Raw genomic sequence first — 17,680 nt, 5'->3', positions numbered from 1 at the left:
AATCAATTGATTTAATCCCTGGTTGATTAATCAACTCAATTTGAGGCAGGCCCGGTAGCATAGTGGTTAGCATAATGCTTTACAGCGCCAGCGACCCAGGTTCAAATCCGGCCGCTGTCTGTAAGGAGTTTGTACGTTCTCCCCGTGTCTGCGTGGGTTTCCTCCGGGTGCACCGGTTTCCTCCCACATTCCAAAGATATACAGGTTAGGAAGCTGTGGGCATGCTATGTTGGCGCCGGAAGCGTGGCGACACTTGCGGACTGCCCCCCAAAATCACTACGCAAAAGATGTATTTCACTGTGTGTTTCTATGTACATGTGACTAATAAAGATCTTACCTATTTAGATTCCCAGATACAATGATGGGAATTGGTCTTTAATCTAATCCTCTGGGAATTTAAATTGCTACCGGTGGGACTTTTCCCCAGGGTGACAATGGCTAACACGTGGGGACATAATTTTAATGTGATTGGAGGAAGGTATAAGGGGGATATCAAAGGTAAGTTTTTTTACACAGAGAGTGGTGGGTGCGTGGAACGCACTGCCTGCAGAGGTTGTGGGGGCAGATACATCAGGGATATTTAAGAGATAGACACATGAATGGTAGAAAAATAGGGGGCTATGTGGGAGGGAAGGGTTAGATAGATCCTAGAGCAGGATAAGATGTCGGCACAACATTGTGGGCCGAAGGGCCTGCACTGTGCTGTCGTGTTCTATGTACTATGTTTCACTCCTGGTATGAATCTGGATAAATGTGTCAAGTAACAAATGGATTCGTGGATGGTGATGCCAACAAGGAAGGATCTACAGTATAATTACACTAAGTGAGTGTTCAGACCAAGCATTGACCACCTCAAACTTTATCAAACCACACACCTGCAGCCTTCTCCTGTTACTCAGTAGGGCAGAGCTGCCTCTCTCACACACATTGAACACTAGTGATTCACCATGCAAACCATTGATTCACCATGCAAACCATTCAATCTGTCAATCACTGATTGAGCCAAGACTAACAAATCCAGTTGGTTGGCGTTTTCTCTCCTTGTCTTTAAAAATCTTTCACATTCTCTTTCCAAATACCCAGCCACAAGTAAATCAAAAGACGTTGGTAACGACTTGCGTCAGTGTTCTGTATTTAAATATTGCATCTGGTTTTCTTTTCCTTTATCTAGGGACCAAAAGGGGAGCAAGGCGATAAAGGCTCAGTGGGCTTCCCAGGAGCCAGGGGTCCTGATGGGCAAAAGGTATGAGCCTTCGTTCTGCTACATTCGGTGCAGGTATTCCCCGATTTATGAATATTCAATTTATGAATTTTTGCTATAACACCATTGACTGTTTCTTCAATTTACAAAGCTATGGTGCGCATGTTGTCTCAGGACCAGAACTTTATCAGAACCTTTGGCCACCAGATGCCTTTAAGTCTTACTCATTGAATCTTGGATGGTAACAAAACCTCCCTCTCCATGCCTGACCTTAGTATTGGTATTGGTTTATTATTGTCACTTGTACCGAGGTACAGAAAAAAATTTGTACCAAAACTTATACTTGTGCCTACTGTTCATACAGATCAATTCATTACACAGTGCATTGAGTAGCACAGGGTAAAAACAATAACAGAATACAGAGTAACATGTCACAGCTACAGAGGAAGTGCAGTGCAGGTAGACAGTAAGGTGCAAGGTCATAACAAGGTAGATCGTGAGGTCAAGAGTCCATCTCATCGTATAAGGGAACTGTTCAATAGTCTTATCACAGTGGGATAGAAGCTGTCCTTGAGCCTGGTGGTATGTGCCCTTAGGCACCTGTATCTTCTGCCTGATGGGAGAGGAGAGAAGAGAGAATGACCCGGGTGGGTGGGGTCTTTGATTATGCTGGCTGTTTCACCAAGGCAGCGAGAGGCATAGACAGAGTCCATGGAGGAGAGGCTGGTTTCAGTGATGTGCTGGACTATGTCCACAACTCTCTGCAGTTTCTTGCGGTCCTGGGCAGAGCAGTTGCCATACCAAGCCGTGATGCATCCAGATAGGATGCTTTCTGTGGTGCATCTATAAAAATTGGTGAATGTCAAAGGGGACATGCCAAATTTCTTTAGCCTCCTGAGGAAGTAGAGGCGCTGGTGAACTTTCTTGTCTGTGGTGTCTACATGGTTGGACCAGGACAGGCTTTTGGTGATGTTCACTCCTAGGAACTTGAAGCTCTCAGCCCTCTCGACCTCAGCACCATTGATGTAGACAGGTGCATGTACACTGCCCCCTTTCCTGAAGTCAATGACCAGCTCTTTTGTTTTACTGCCATTGAGGAAAAGGTTGTTGTCATGACGCCATGTCACTAAGCTTTCTATCTCTTTTCTGTACTCCAACTCATTGTTATTTGGGATACAGCCTACTACGGTGGTATCATCTGCAAACTTGTAGATGGAGTTAGAGCAGAATCTGGCCACACAGTCGTGAGTATATAGGGAGGAGAGTAGAGGGCTAAGGATGCAGCCTTGTGGCGCACCAGTGTTGAGAATAATTGTGCTGGAGGTATTGCTGCCTATCCTCACTGATTGCGGTCTGTTGGTCAGAAAGTCAAGGATCCAGTTGTAGAGGGAGGTGTTGAGACCCAGTTCTCAGAGTTTGGTTATGAGTTTGCTTGGAATTATAGCATTGAAGGCGGAGGTGTAGTCAATAACTAGTTCTATGCAGTGAACAGTATCATCGCTGTGTTGCTGGCTTTCTTCAAAAACAACTCATTGACTGGGCAGTTCCCTTGCTTTCTCTTGGATACTGCTATCACATGCCTTTCATCCACGTAGTCAATGCACTTCAGAGCACTGATATAACTTTGGTCTTCTGACATTAAACACCGACCAAGGTTCCTTTTGATAGTTCAGTGGGTGTGTATACCATACACACTGAGCATTGGGTGTCACAGACCAGCATGTTCACAAATCCCAAGGCAAGTCTTTGAAAAGGCCGAAAAGGTGATAAATCCCACAATACGAATAAATCCTTTCAGCAGTTGGATATCAATATCTAATATTAAAATATTATGTCAGGCAATAATGTTAAGGGATTGTATCGGTATTCCCTTCATATCTGTGACACTTTTCTTTCTGTTACATTTTTATGAATATTTTCCCATTAAAACTTCAATGGGAGTTTTTTTTATGTAATTGAATAGTTTGGCTTCTTGGTGGTTTTATACACAGTTTGTCAGTCTGTTCTCATAGGTAAAGTTCAGTCCAGGCCTTGGTGTATCGCTGGGTGTGGTCTTTTATCGCCATGTATCAGGAACATGATCAAAAAGATATGATAGAAAAAAAGATTTTTGTTTTTTATTTCTTTTTCTCTTTTTATAGTTCTTTCTCATCTGCACTCTCTCCCTCCCTCCCTACCTACCTCTCCCCCTCTCCCTCCCCCCTCCCTCTCTCTACCCCCTCCCTCTGTCTCCCCCTCTCTATCCCCTCCCTCTCTCTATCCCTTTTTCTCCCTCTCCTCTTTCTCCCCCTCCCTCTCTCTCCCCCTCCCCCCTTCTCTCTCCCCCTCTCTCTCTCCCTCTCCCCCTCCCCTCCCTCTCCCTCTCTCTCCCCCTCTCTCTCTCCCCCTCTCTCCCTCCCCCCTCTCTCCCCCTCCCCTCTCCCCCTCCCCTCTCCCCCTCCCCTCTCTCCCCCTCCCCTCTCCCCCTCCCCTCTCTCCCCTCCCCTCTCCCCCTCCCCTCTCCCCCTCCCCTCTCTCCCACTCCCCTCTCTCCCCCCCTCCCCTCTCTCCCCCTCCCCTCTCCCTCCCTTCCCTCCCCTCTCTCCCCCTCCCCTCTCCCTTCCCTCCCCTCTCCCCTCTCACCCTCCCCTCTCCCCCTCCCCTCTCCCCCTCCCCTCTCCCCCCTCCCCCCTCCCCTCTCTCTCCCCCTCTCTCTCCCCCTCTCTCTCCCCCTCTCTCTCCCCCTCTCTCTCTCCCCCTCTCTCCCCCCCTCTCTCCCCCTCTCTCTCTCCCCCCTCTCTCCCTCCCCCCTCTCTCCCCCCTCTCCCCCCTCTCTCCCCCCCCTCTCCCCCCTCTCTCCCCCCTCTCCCCCCTCTCTCTCTCCCCCCTCTCTCTCCCCCCCTCTCCCCCTCTCTCTCTCCCTCCCTCTCTCTCCCCCCTCTCTCTCTCCCCCCCCTCTCCCCCCTCTCTCTCTCCCCCCTCTCTCTCTCCCCCTCTCTCTCCCCCCCCCTCTCTCCCCCTCTCTCTCTCCCCCACTCTCTCCCCCCACTCTGCCCCTCTCTCCCTCTATCTCTCCCCCCACTCTCTCTTCCCCCCTACTCTCTTCCCCCCCCAGCTCTCTCTTGTAAAAACAAACCCATTTAACATCTCAAGATGTACTAAATTATAGTTTGTCTTTTGTCACCAGGGTGAGCAAGGTGAAGCTGGGGAACCAGGGAAACCGGTAAGATTTGCGACTCCCTGTGATGCTGCTTGAAGATATGACCTGTTAACTCATTACAGCACGTCGTGACTGAATGTGTAAATATACTGTACTATACAGCCTGACAGAGTGTGCAAATTCACCTGAAAGTATCACAAAATCATGCGGAAATGCACCACAGATTGCATCTTAAGCATGGAATGGTGGTCTATGATCTAGGGTCTTTTCTGTGCTGTCACCAATACGGTCCTGAGCAGGTTCTCGTACTTGGTAACTGTTTCTATTGCTAACTGTATTTTCCCTCGGGTGGATTCTTTTTAGGGAATACCGGGAAAGAACGGTGTCGATGGAGCGAAAGGAAACCATGGTGATAGAGGAGAAGCAGGGCCTAAAGGTTTCAAAGTAAGTCATTGTGGTTGGTGTCATGACAACATGTATGAAGTCTTTACTGTTCAGTACTTGAACTGTGAATAGCAGTGATCAGTTAGTTCAAAGGGTCATTCCAAGTCTGAGTTTGATATACAAAGGTATAGCTGATTTCATGTGTATAGAAGCTAATGGTGGGGTCAGTTACTAACCCTTACAGACCTGGTAACTTGAATCATATTGGCCCATTTGTACTCTTACTGTTTCCACATTTGATTATGAACCTGATTTTGCCTTGTAATGTCAAAACACTGCATAAAAAAAAGACCTTAAACTTCATTGTAGACAATCCCAGTGTCGTGGTGGGATCTAGTCCAAGGGTCCACGTGCCAACTGTCAGGAATTCTTCCAGGAAGACTGGCATTGTCTACTAAGTTGCACTAACTGGTTTGCATGCATACCTTGTGTACTTGTTGCAGTGGTAGTTATATTAATTGTATCTTGATATTGGTTTATTATTGTCACTTGTACTGAGGTACAGTGAAAAACTTGCCTTGCATACCGATCGTACAGATCAATTCATTACACAGTGCAGTTACATTGAGTTAGTACAGAGTGCATTGATGTAGTATAGGTAAAAACAATAACAGTACAAAGTAAAGTGTCACAGCTACAGAGAAAGTGCAGTGCAATCAGGTGTAAGGTCACAACAAGGTAGATCGTGAGATACAGCATGGACAACAAGTTGGTGTCAATGAAGAGCTTGTAAACGCAAAAGGCTTGCGTACATAGTTAGTCACAAAGAGTACACAAAAGGCATATATACTGTCGCGGAAAAGGATTACTCAGACCCGGAGGGCGTCTGCTTCAGAAAGCCTTTATTGTAGCATGATATCATGGAGAGCTCAGACTCCTAAAAGTGGAGTTCTGAAACTCTGCTCAGCAAAGGATTACACTCTTTTTTATAGTTAAAATATACGTGACAAAAAAAAGCATTTACACAAATACAAAAGTTTCTCAGCATGTTCTAGGCGATAACCCGAAGCACCTATCAGTTACTCTGCCTGCAGCGTTAGGGTAGATTATGAAACAATGATTCCAAAGAAAGACAAGTTCCCATGTCCTTTGAGAACATGCAAGCAAGATGGATAAGGTTAGTCAGTTGGCAGTTAACCAAGGACAGACAGCTGTCAGCAGAAATAGTTTGACCCTTTTTTAATAATGCTTTAAATTTGCTTCCACATGTACAATAAAGATAGTAGCCAGTACACACGGTGTCGGTATCCATGGTAAGTAACACCTTTGTTTGTTTTACAGGGTGACAAAGGGATAAAAGGTGCCTGTGGTTTAGATGGAGAAAAGGGAAGTAAGGTGAGAAGCTGGTTGAATTTTATTGGTGTTCCAGCTGCTAGCCATTATAATTCCCCTCCCACACCGACCCGTCTGTCCTCGGCCTCCTCCACTGCCAGGGTGAGGCTAAACACAAACTAGAGGAACGGCACCCCTGGGTAGTCTACAACCGGAAGCGTGAACACTGAATTCTCCAATGTCTGGTGACCTGCTCCCCCCTCTGTCCCTTTTTCTTTCTCCTCCTGATCCACCCAGTTCCTCCTACGCCCCTTAACTATCCCCCAGCCCCCCCATCGCCCTATTTCTTTCCCCTCCTCCACCCACCCAATCTGCCCATCACCCACACACCCCTCCCACTGGGTCCCCTCCCCCCACCGTTCCCACCTGCCCTCCCCGCCTCCCTTATCTGGCTCCACGCTCCACCTTCCTCTCCTGTCAGATCCCATCATCTGCAGCCCTCTGTCACCTCCACCTATCACCTCCCGGCCTCTGTCGCTGTCTCCACTCTCCGCTTCCCCCATCTGCCTATCACCCCCTCCTCACCTGGATCCACCTACCACTTGCCAGCTCTTGCCCCAACCCACCATCTCTCTATCTCCCCTCTATCTTTCAGTCCAGATGGAGGGTCTGGACCCAAAACATCGACTGTCCATTTCCTTCCATAGATGTGGCCTGACCCACTTGAGTTCCTCCAGAATCTTGTGTGTTGCTCCAGATTCTGTAGCCTCTTATGTCTCGGAATTTTATTTTGTTCTATTTCAAAAAGAAAACTGAAGCAAAATAATATTGTAGTGTGGTCCAGTAAAGTGGTCGTTTTGTGTGAATTTGGATGGATTTTTATTTCCATTGAAAGACTATATTAGTCCAAAACTAATGCATCCTGGATGCTAGAAATGAAAGTTTAAGATAAAGACTTTATGAGAAATATCAGGAATGATTTTTAATAACCAGGAATATTTTGCGTAGTATGAGAATGAATAGGTAAAATTAATGTGGGAGGCAATTATGAGGAGTGATTAGCAGTCAGCATCAAACCAAACTTTTGAACTCTTTATAGACCTACAAGGTTTTAGTGGTTAGCTAGGGAGAAAGCTAAGCTAATTAAGGGCCCAAAAGGAGATCTTCAGGGACAGAAGTTGTGCCTAATTTTCACAAACAATTATCTTTGCAAAGGAAGTGAACGATATGACAATTAGAGTACAAGAGGTCAGTTGTGGCAACAGGTAGAGAAGATAAGCTAGAAGGAATTAGCAAATCAGAACGTTCCCAAGACACCGGGCCCTGGTGAAATACATCCCAGACTCCAGAAGAAGAGCAAAGTCAGAAAGAGCAGAGGTTTTGTTCACAATCTTTCAGATATCACTGTGCAGGTTAGTGTTGTAGCACTGAGGGTTATTTATATAAAATAAAGGATCTCGATCTGAAACTGTCCATTTCCCTCCATAGATGCTGCCTGACCTGCTGAGTTCCTCCACTGTTATGTGTGTTGCTCCAAATTCCAGCATCTGCAGTCTTTTGTATCTTGGTTATTTATGTAATATTATTTTAGAAAGGGGAAATGGTTAAAACCAGGAAACTACAGTCCTGTTAGTGAGAATAGATTGTAAATTCAAAGTGATCATGCTACAATTTTATAAATCACTGGTTGGAGCTCAGCAAAGTATTTTTTAGAGCTCTCCTCACTTCAGCAGAGATGTAAATGCTGTAGAAAGGGCACAGGGAGGTTTATCAGGGAGGCGGGACTTCCGTTGTGAGGATAGTTTGGTATTGGTTTATTATTGTCACTTGTACTGAGGTACAGTGAAAAACTTGTCTTGCATACTGATCGTACAGATTAATTCATTACACAGTGCCGTTACATTGAGTTAGTACAGAGTGCATTGAGGTAGTACAGGTAAAAACAGTAACAGTACAAAGTGTCACAGCTACAGAGGAAGTGCAGTGCAATAAGGTGCAAGGTTTATACAATTCTCCTTTGAACATGAAAGATTAAACCAGGACCAAATCAAGTGTCCAGCTTAACAGAGCAGGAAGTAGAGAAACTTCTCGCTGTCTCACGCGAACCAGTGATGAGAGGTGATGGATTCACACTCATTGGCAAAAGAGCTGGATGAGACAGGAGGAGAATTTTTTCAGTTAGAGAGTTGTAAGGACCAGCAAAGAGGATAGAATTGATTTCATAACATGGTTGAATGGGACTTGGACGGTCACTTACAGAAGAGGAGCTTACACTGCTACAGACACAAAGCAGGAACGTAGGATGGAGCATGGCTGGTCTTTCAAAGAGCCTGGTTGGCCAAATGTCTTCCTGTTAAACTTATGATCCCAAAGCATGGCTGATCTGCACTTGGACTCCTCCTCACTGCCTTGTTTCCATACACCATAACAAAGAATCAAAAATCTTTCCATGCACATTTTGAAGTTTTCCATTGTTTGTAAGGAAGAAAGAGCAGGAAAGAGATGGATGACAAAAATAATGAAGCAGCCTTTTCTCTGGTCTCTGTGTCTTTTGCTGTTAATATTGAATAATCTTTTTCCAATTGAAAACTAAAGTCCTGTTTCACAACAATGTGAATTTCTTCTGTTGATATAAGGAGAAAATGCTGGAAACAGGCTAAAAATATTCAGTTAGGCAGCAGCATCTGTGAAGAGAGAAACAGAATCAATGTTTCATCCAAACAGAGAAAAATCTTTGAATGTCAGTTTCTGTGAAAGGTCTTTGACCTGAAGCATTAGTTCACTTTCTATCTCCACAGATACTTCTCAGCCTTCTGAGTATATCCAGTATTTTCCTTGTTTATTCTGCCATCTCTTCTTCTAACATGCATTTGTTAACATAGGGTGATCCTGGAATTCCTGGGAGAATTGGATTCCCTGGCAGGAAAGGAGATCAGGTAGGAAAACTTTGGAATGCTGCGGAGAACCAAGCACCTTCGGCTGATGCCGGGTTGGAATATTTGAGACAGGTGGGACCAGTTAAAACATCACCATGTGACTGTGCTACATGTTCAGTACCCAGCACAGGCATTGGTCTTCATCCATTCTTCCATTACATCAAATCCAAAAAATTCCAAACATCATTAAAAGCTTCCAGAGCACAGTGGGGAAGCTTGTAGGGCCATTTCCTCACAATGTCGGAGACCGAGGTTCAATCTTGACTGTGCTGCTGTCTGTGTTCTCCCTGTGACCATGTGGGTTTCCCACCAAAGCTCCAGTTTCCTCCCACAAGACAAGACATCGAAACACACAGTGAAATGCATCTTTTGCGTAGGGTGTTCTGGGGGCTGCCCACAAGTGTCACCACTCTTCCGGCACCAACATAACAGGCCCACAACTTCCTAACCCGTACGTCTTTGAAATGTGGGAGGAAACCGGAGCACCCAGAAGAAATCCACGCAGTCATGGGGAGAACGTACAAACTCCTTACAGACAAGTGGCCGGAATTGAACCCAGGTCTCTGGTGCTGTAATAGTGTTACACTAACTGCTACACTACCGTGCCTGCCCTTAGGAATAGTAAAGGGAAAAAGTAACTGGTGGGAATTGTCTGTAGGCCACCAAATAATAACATTACAGTGGCACAGGCAATAAACCAAGAAATAGATGTAGCAGAGGATGCGGAGAGTCTACAGAGAGATATAGATAGGTTAAATGAGTGCGCAAGGGTCTGGCAGATGGAATACAATATTGGTAAATGCGAGGTCATCCACTTTGGAAGGAAAAATAAAAGATCAGGTTATTATTATAAACCAAAGACATGCAGGTTGGTAGGTTAATCGGCCACTGTAAATTGTCCCCTCGTGTGTGGGTGAGTGGTAGAACGTAGGGGGAGTTGATGGTTATGTGGAAAGAATGGGATTAAAGTAGGATTAGTGTAAACTGTTGGCTGATGGTCGGCGCAGACCTGATGGGCCGAAGGGTCTGTTTCTTTGCTGTATCTCACTGTGACTTTGTGACTCCCAAACCTAAACCCAATATCACAACAAGTTATTTCACCTGTTGCATTTTGGCTCCAGATTACTGCCCATGATCCCAACCCATGCTGGACAATACAGACTGCAGGTGAGGGTATGAGAGTGATTCCCTACAATAATCCTTCATGGCCCTCCCACATCCCTGCCTTGGTACACACATGACAAATATTCCATTGGGGTGGGCTCCAGCACTGAAAAGTCAGGAATGGCTGAGTTACTGGGTTCTGTCACTCTGTATTAATTCGCATGTTTTGTCTTTCAGGGTGAACCTGGCATCGTTGGCCCCCCAGGTGTTACAGGGAAAGAAGGTCTCATTGGACCCAAGGTATGATGAATCATTGTAGAGTAGCACCAAGGGGCAAGGGGACGTCTGCCACTTGACATTTGTGCAGCTCATAACATTGGTCTGCTCTTGTGTAGGGTGACCGAGGGTTCGATGGACTCCAGGGACAGAAAGGGGAACGAGGAGAGAAAGGCGAACGGGTGAGTTACAGTTATCAATACAAAGTGAACCTTCCCATGTGGTCTGCCTTACAAGGTATAAAGAAAAGCTGCATTTGTAGTTTATACACCAGAACTTCCAACAGCGCTGCACTCCCTCAGTACTGCCTGGGTTGTCAGCCTGGATAATGGGCTCATGTCTCTGGAGTGGGACAAACCCACAGCCTTCTGACTCAGAGATGAGGTTGCTACTCAATGAACCACGAGTGACAATTATTGTAAAACATTGCCTCAGAAATGGAATTGGGTTCTCTGCTCAGTGAAAATCATGCAAAACTCTGCACTTTCAAAAGAAAATTGTTCATTGAATCCTCCCCCAAAAAGATCTCAATGATTTGCCTTTTGGGATTTTCTTTCCAGATGCACTTTGACATAAAAAAAACAGGAGGAAGAGTAGGCATGTGGCCCCTGGTGCCTACTCCACCATTCAATGAGATCAGGGCCGATCTTTTACTCTGGCACCACTTTCCTGCCCTAACCCAACATCTCTAAATCCCTTAATATCCATAAAATCCATCAATCTCATTTTTGAATATCCTCAGTGACTTGAGCTTCCACAGCCCTCTTGGGTAGGGAATTCCAAAGGTTCACCACCCTCTGGGTGAACATATTTCTTCTCACCTCCATCCTGAAAGGCCAGTCTCTTATACCGGGACTATGGTGCCTGGTTCTGGGCGTTCCAGCCGAGGGAAGCATCTTCTACCCTGTCAACAACAACACAAACTGCTGGAGGAACTCAGCAGGTCAGGCAGCATCTATGGAGGGAAATGAACAGTCGAGATTTCGGGTCGAGACTCTTCGTCAGGACTGGTGATAAGGTCAGCGATGGTGTGGGAGACAATGGCCTGATGCTTCTTGGTGGGGTCCAGGTTAAGGGATAAGTAAGAGGAGGTGTCCAACAGTTGACATCTGGCCTTGGCAAGGTACACCACATTCCCACCACATTCTACAGGGGTACCATTGAGGGTGTCCTGACCAGCTGTATCTCTGCCTGGTACGGTAACTAACATCTCTGACTGTAAGTCTTTGCAGAGGATTGAGAGTACAGCTGGAAAGATCACTGGAGTACCTCTTCCCTCCATCCTGGGTATCTACAACACATGACGCACACGCAAGGTCTACAGAATCATAGATGACCCTTCTCATCCCTCCCACGACCTATCTGTCCCACTGCCGTCTGGCAAGCGGTACCGGGGCATCCGGGCCAGAACTACTAGACTGTACAACAGCTTTTTCCCCCAGGCTGTCAGGCTCCTGAATACCCTGGAGGCAGTTTCAGACAAATGCCGCGTCAAAAGCCCTGGTTTGCACAACGGCGTATAAGGACTGGCTGCTGCTGAACATGTTTATACAATTAGTGCAACACACTGAGTTCTGGATTTTCTTCGTCCAACTCGGTTTTGCACTAATTCTGCACTAAATTTGTATTCTGTGTATACTGTTTTTTGCACTATTTGTACTTGCACAATTTATTTTGTCTGCGTTTATTGTAGTCTTCTGTTCTATGTATGTCCTCTGTTGTGTGAGTCTGGGGGAAATGACATTTCGTTCCTCCATGTGGTTTTATAGCATATGGGTGAATGACAATAAAGTAACTTGAACTTGAACTAAAGGTCAGTCCGCCGGACTACATTGTCAAACTACTTCTCTTTACAATATTTTTAATAAATCCATGAAAAAAATACAGAGTACATGCATCAAGAAAGAGAGTAAAAATACTACTGAATATATTGTGTTAAATCGTACTTAGGATTGCAATACTCTAAGTCAATAATCACATATAGTAGTTAGTTAATAAAGGAAGAAAAAAAATTGAAATATTTTATTACAAAAAAAAATCTACCCCGACTACCAAAACCCGAAGCTGTTAGATAGAAGAAACAGCAAGGAAAAACGTTAAAAAACGAAACAGTGTCAGCCAATATCTGCGTTTAGTCCCCAAATCAGAAATTTTGAAAATAATTCAAAAAGGGTCCCCACAGGGTTTGGAAGTCTAGGTTAGATTCAAAAACTGAACAGCGAATCTTCCCTAGATTCAAATATGACATAACATCCCGTAACCATTGAACATGCGTAGGCGGAGTAGCTTCCTTCCATTTAAGCAATACTGCTCTCCTGGCTATAAGAGAAATAAAAGCCAGAATATGTAAATCAGAAGCCTTCAAAGTTATATCTTTTTCTCCAACAATCCCAAATAGTGCAGTCAAAGGATTAAGTTTAAAACTTATTTTAAAAAGTACGGAAGAAGTATGAAAGACCTCTGTCCAATATTTTTTAAGACTCTGACAAGTCCAAAACATGTGAATTAAGGAAGCCACTCCATTATTGCATTTATCACAGTAAGGAGATATATCAGAATAAAAACGGGATAGTGTATCTTTAGACAAGTGAGCTCTACGTCAAACTACTTCTGAATGTTGTGCATTTGTGGAGATTCCTAGAATGTCCCAAGTTGAAGTTGAAATTACTATTATTTGCCTTTTTTATTTCCAGGGTCTTCCTGGTGTCACTGGGCCACCAGGTGTCCGAGGATCTGATGGAATTCCTGGTCCTCCTGGTCCTCTGGGTCCTGGGGGACCCCGGGGTTCTGAAGGAATGCAGGGCCAAAAGGTAATTAATGAATCTTTCTCTGCATCTTGTAGGACGTTTTTGTAGTTTCCCTTTCTCCAATGTCTACATGTTGTCTTTTCATTTCTTGATGCTACTACACAGAGAGTGGTGGGTATGTAGAACGAGCTGCCAGAGGAAGTGGTAGAGGTGGGTACGATTACAATGTCTAAAAGACATTTAGACAGGTACACGGATAGGAAAGATTTAGAGAGATATGGGCCAAACATAGGCTGGTTCAGGTAGGCATCTCGGTCAGCATGGGCAAATTGGGCCGAAGGGCCTGCTTCCATGCTGTATAACTCTTTAACTCTGCGGTAGAAACCTTCAGCAGGCAACAGGTAAGCAAAATTGGAGCATGCTTCCAGCAAGAGTGCAAATAAATCAAGGTTGTTGGGGTCAGTTAGGATCAGAACACAGGTCAATTATATAGAGCATTATAGCACAGTACAGGCACCTCAGCCCCAATGTTGTGCCAACATTTTATCCTGCTCTAAGATCTATCTAACCCTTCCCTCCCACATAGCCCTCCATTTCTCTATCATTCATGTGTCTATCTAAGAGTCTCTTAAATGTCCCTAATGTATCTGCCCCCACAACCTCTGCCGGCAGTGCGTTCCATGCACGTGTAAAAAAAACTTACCCCTGACATCCCCCTTATATCTTCCTCCAATCACCTTAAAGTTATGTCCCCTCATGTTAGCCATAACCTCATAATGCTTCCAGTCTCTTTGGTAACGTTACAGCTAATTTAATTTCCCTGCTTATCTCAATTTTTTTTTCAAATTTATGGGCTTTTTTTGTACATGCTACAGATTAGATGTAACAGTCTAGAAGACATGGAGTTAATTGGATCTAACAGACCAGGATATAATAGGTTGAGTAGCATTGTCTCTCCATGTAATTCAAAATATGAGGATTAACTAGCACAATCTCCCGCGTACACCCAGAATATGAATGGTTAAATAGGACAGTTCTTCGATGCAGTCAGGAATACAAAAGTTAAGTAGTGCAATCTGTGCTCACAGCCCACGGGTTATTCACTTCATACCTAATTACCCACTATCGGGTTTTCATCAAAAGCTGACCTTCCCTCAAAGATGAGAGATCTTTGGGTGAAGAACTTTGTGTCAGTTTAACCTGACCGTGAGACTCTTCAGCCCCCTTTGTGATGAGTTCATCTTCTTCCAGTGGTTCTGAGATTTTCTCCAAGGGTTTTTCCTGGTGTGACCCAGAGACTGTACGTTACTTACAGCACTGTTGCTGCTTGTGTTTGACTCTAGGGTGAGAGAGGCCCTCCTGGTGAGGGTGTTCCAGGTCCCAGAGGAATTCCAGGAATCCCAGGGGAAAGAGGAGATCCAGTAAGTATCAGAAGAATGCACCATGGAACATGCTGGGGAGGAGCACAAACTCTGGAAGTCACACCTCAGCCTGACTTGGAAATGTAATATCATTGGCTCTGAGCTCAACAGAGTATGTGCCATCTGTGGAGAGAGAAACTGAGTTAATATCATCAACAAAGCTCTGGGTTTGAAAAACGAGATGCATGTGAAATGTGTCGTCAACAGCAAACCCAATCAGATGAAAAGCATTGCCCTCAAACTAGATCTCCTTCGCAGATGACGTCCCACAGTTTGAGCCCAGATTCCACCAAACCTTGATTACAATATGTTGTCTTGTTTTAAGTGTCTTAAATTGACGTTGATTTAATAGTTTTATATATTTCTTGTTACCTTCACCAACTTTTATAACCATTTAAATTGATTTTTTTTTGTCGTTAAGGGTGAAATGGGTGCTGATGGTCCTAAGGGAGACCAGGGAATTCCAGGAATGACGGTATGTGAATTTTTACTGGGAATTATAATGCTATTATACAGATCATAAAAAGCCAACATCATTTCTCTGTCACATTGCACTTAATGTGGTATAAATCGTTCTGATTTATAAAAGTCCTTGTGTTTCTCATGCCTATTTCTTGTTGAATCGTATAATTATACAGCATAAAGACGAGCCCTTTCAACCTACCCCATCCATGTTGACTGTGGCGCCTATCTCCGCTAATCCCATTTGCCTGCATTAGACCCGTATCCCTCGACACCTTTCCTATCCAAGTATCTGTCCAAACACCTTTTCAACATTGTAGTTGTATTTACTGAATAATTTGGATTTACTGAAGACTGAGTAATGCTACTCTGACTAATTGAAGGTAATTGTGCTTCTGTTACTTTAAGTAGGTAATGTGCAAGACCTGTTGTTGGAACCTCCCACCACTGTTAGTGCTGTTGTCTAGTGCTTGGTTCTGCCCACTATTTAGGTCTATTGCAGCAAATGTGACTGAAACATCTGACCAAACATGAGATACTTCATAACTTCACCAATGTAAAGACAGCTGTTTAAGCATTTCAGTGATTCGTTTTTATGCATTTCCTCCAATTGAACAACGAGCTAGTTTTGTGTGACGAAACCTCCCGGCAAGCGTGACGAGCATTTCTATGACTCAGAGGCTGAAGACAGGAGATGGGAGGGAGAAGAGGACAGAAGAATGAGTAACCAACCTCACTGGCCAGACCCTTTGATGTGATTCCAGTATTTACTCTGCCCCACACCCAGCCGCTACTCATCTGTATATACCACCAAACAGAAGAGCAATGCTTACAAACAATGTACTGTATAACTTATAAATTCCATCTGAATTGACTTCAGTATGATATTTTATGTTAGACATTTGTTTGGTATCTGTAGGGTATAAATGCAACTGTTAAAATACAGCACAAATATTTTTGCCTCACTACAAAGCACAACTTAGATCTTCTGTCCGGGTTACTTTGAAGTGCTCATTGGATTTGATATAAATACTCTAACTTGGGCCCATATGATCAATTCCTTCCATTATAACAAACCTCGTCCTGTTGGCCCAATCTTAAAGAAAACACGGAAACATATGTTTGATCATGTGGACTCAGCCACCGAAGCTAACAATTTTTTGATCAATCTCTTGTATCAATAACTACATTAGGCTGGAACACGTAGATGGCTAGCCAGCTAGTCAATAGAGAGCCACCAGCTAGCTGTAGTGTGCATGACTGCACATTCCGCTTGCAGGCACAGAAGTTGGGAATGCCTTGGAGGTCACGTGGTCACATTTGACCCCTCGCTGTGCCACTGATCTCGCTGTTAAGTCCGGGGTGTTGAGAAATTTGCTGAGCTTTTCTCTTTGGAGAGAAGGAGGATGAGAGGTGACTTGATAGAGGTGTACAAGATGATAAGAGGCATAGATCGAGTGGACAGTCAGAGACTTTTTCCCAGGGCGACAATGGCTAAGACAAGGGGGCATAATTTTAAGGTGATTGGAGGAAGGTATAAGGGGGATGTCAGAGGTAAGTTTTTTACACAGAGAGTGGTGGGTGCATGGAACGCACTGCCGGCAGAGGTTGTGGGTACATTAGGGACATTTAAGAGACACATGAATGATAGAGAAATGGGGAGCTATGTGGGAGGGAAGGGTTAGATAGATCTTGGACCAGGATAAAATGTTGGCACAACATTGTGGGCCGAAGGGCCTGTACTGTGCTGTAGTGTTCTCTGTTCAAACTGAATACACTTCACTTCGGACCCCTCAGATTTACACCAGCCGTGCTTTGAACATGGCTCCATTCGCTTGAATGGGTGGCCAGCCTACATGTACTGTTCATTTTTCTTTAGTATTTGTGTCTTTAATTAAGAGCAGTTTCACATGTTTTTGAATAAATTTATCATTTAAATGTTTTTACATAAATTGTTTTTCATACTAGTTGTAAATGTTTGATCATCGGAGACATTTGGAAACTGTGTAAAGGCCTTTGACAGCATGTGCTGCCAGAAGGTCATCAGTACGGTCTTGAACGGGAGATTATTTCCAGCATCTTGCAGCCCAGTTGCTGCTCACTGCGCTCTGCAGAACGATCACAGTGACGACTTTGGCAGTGAGTTGGGAGTCCTTCATCAGCAAGTATTTAGAGTGCTTAGCACAGGCAGTGACTGAAAGCCTGAACCGGATCACATTTGTATTCATGTCTTTAATCGTGTATTCTTTGGAGGCACTGCCTGTCTGTTAAGACTTTCTGCCCTTTTGGGACCTGGTAAAAGATCCCGAGCCATGTTCTTGACATCCTGGCTGCATATTCTTTGTCTGAAGTGAATTGTCTTAGTTAATAGGCAGGCATGGTAGTGTAGCGGTTAGCGTAACGCGATTACAGAGCCAGCGACCCGGGTTCAATTCCTGCCGCTGTCTGTAAGGAGTTTGTACGTTTTCCCCGTGTCTGCGTGGGTTTCCTCCGGGTGCTCCGGTTTCCTCCCACATTCCAAAGACGTACGGGTTAGGAAGTTGTGGGCGTGCTATGTTGGTGCCGGAAGCGTGGCAACACTTGCGGGCTGCCCCCAGAACACTCTACGCAAAAGATGCATTTCACTGTGTGTTTCGATGTGCATGTGACTAATAAAGATATCTTATACTGCACAGAAA

At 44.6% G+C, this 17,680-nt stretch overlaps 1 protein-coding gene across 1 annotated transcript in view; it reads left to right on the top strand.

The window, feature by feature from the left end:
- Nucleotides 1-17,680, top strand: part of col7a1 (collagen, type VII, alpha 1) — a 352,219-nt gene that overhangs the window by 312,320 nt on the left and 22,219 nt on the right. Inside the window, exons 110-119 of the mRNA XM_052017565.1 lie at nucleotides 1,172-1,243; nucleotides 4,368-4,403; nucleotides 4,704-4,784; nucleotides 6,066-6,119; nucleotides 8,939-8,992; nucleotides 10,334-10,396; nucleotides 10,492-10,554; nucleotides 13,066-13,182; nucleotides 14,463-14,540; nucleotides 14,962-15,015. Of these exons, the coding sequence (XP_051873525.1) occupies nucleotides 1,172-1,243; nucleotides 4,368-4,403; nucleotides 4,704-4,784; nucleotides 6,066-6,119; nucleotides 8,939-8,992; nucleotides 10,334-10,396; nucleotides 10,492-10,554; nucleotides 13,066-13,182; nucleotides 14,463-14,540; nucleotides 14,962-15,015 (672 nt within the window). The remainder of the gene's footprint in view (nucleotides 1-1,171; nucleotides 1,244-4,367; nucleotides 4,404-4,703; nucleotides 4,785-6,065; nucleotides 6,120-8,938; nucleotides 8,993-10,333; nucleotides 10,397-10,491; nucleotides 10,555-13,065; nucleotides 13,183-14,462; nucleotides 14,541-14,961; nucleotides 15,016-17,680) is intronic.

The sequence above is a fragment of the Pristis pectinata genome, chromosome 6, assembly GCF_009764475.1.
Source record: "Pristis pectinata isolate sPriPec2 chromosome 6, sPriPec2.1.pri, whole genome shotgun sequence".
NCBI classification, from domain to species: domain Eukaryota; kingdom Metazoa; phylum Chordata; class Chondrichthyes; order Rhinopristiformes; family Pristidae; genus Pristis; species Pristis pectinata.
Note: the sequence above shows the minus strand (reverse complement) of the source record. Positions and strands in the feature narration are given on the sequence as shown.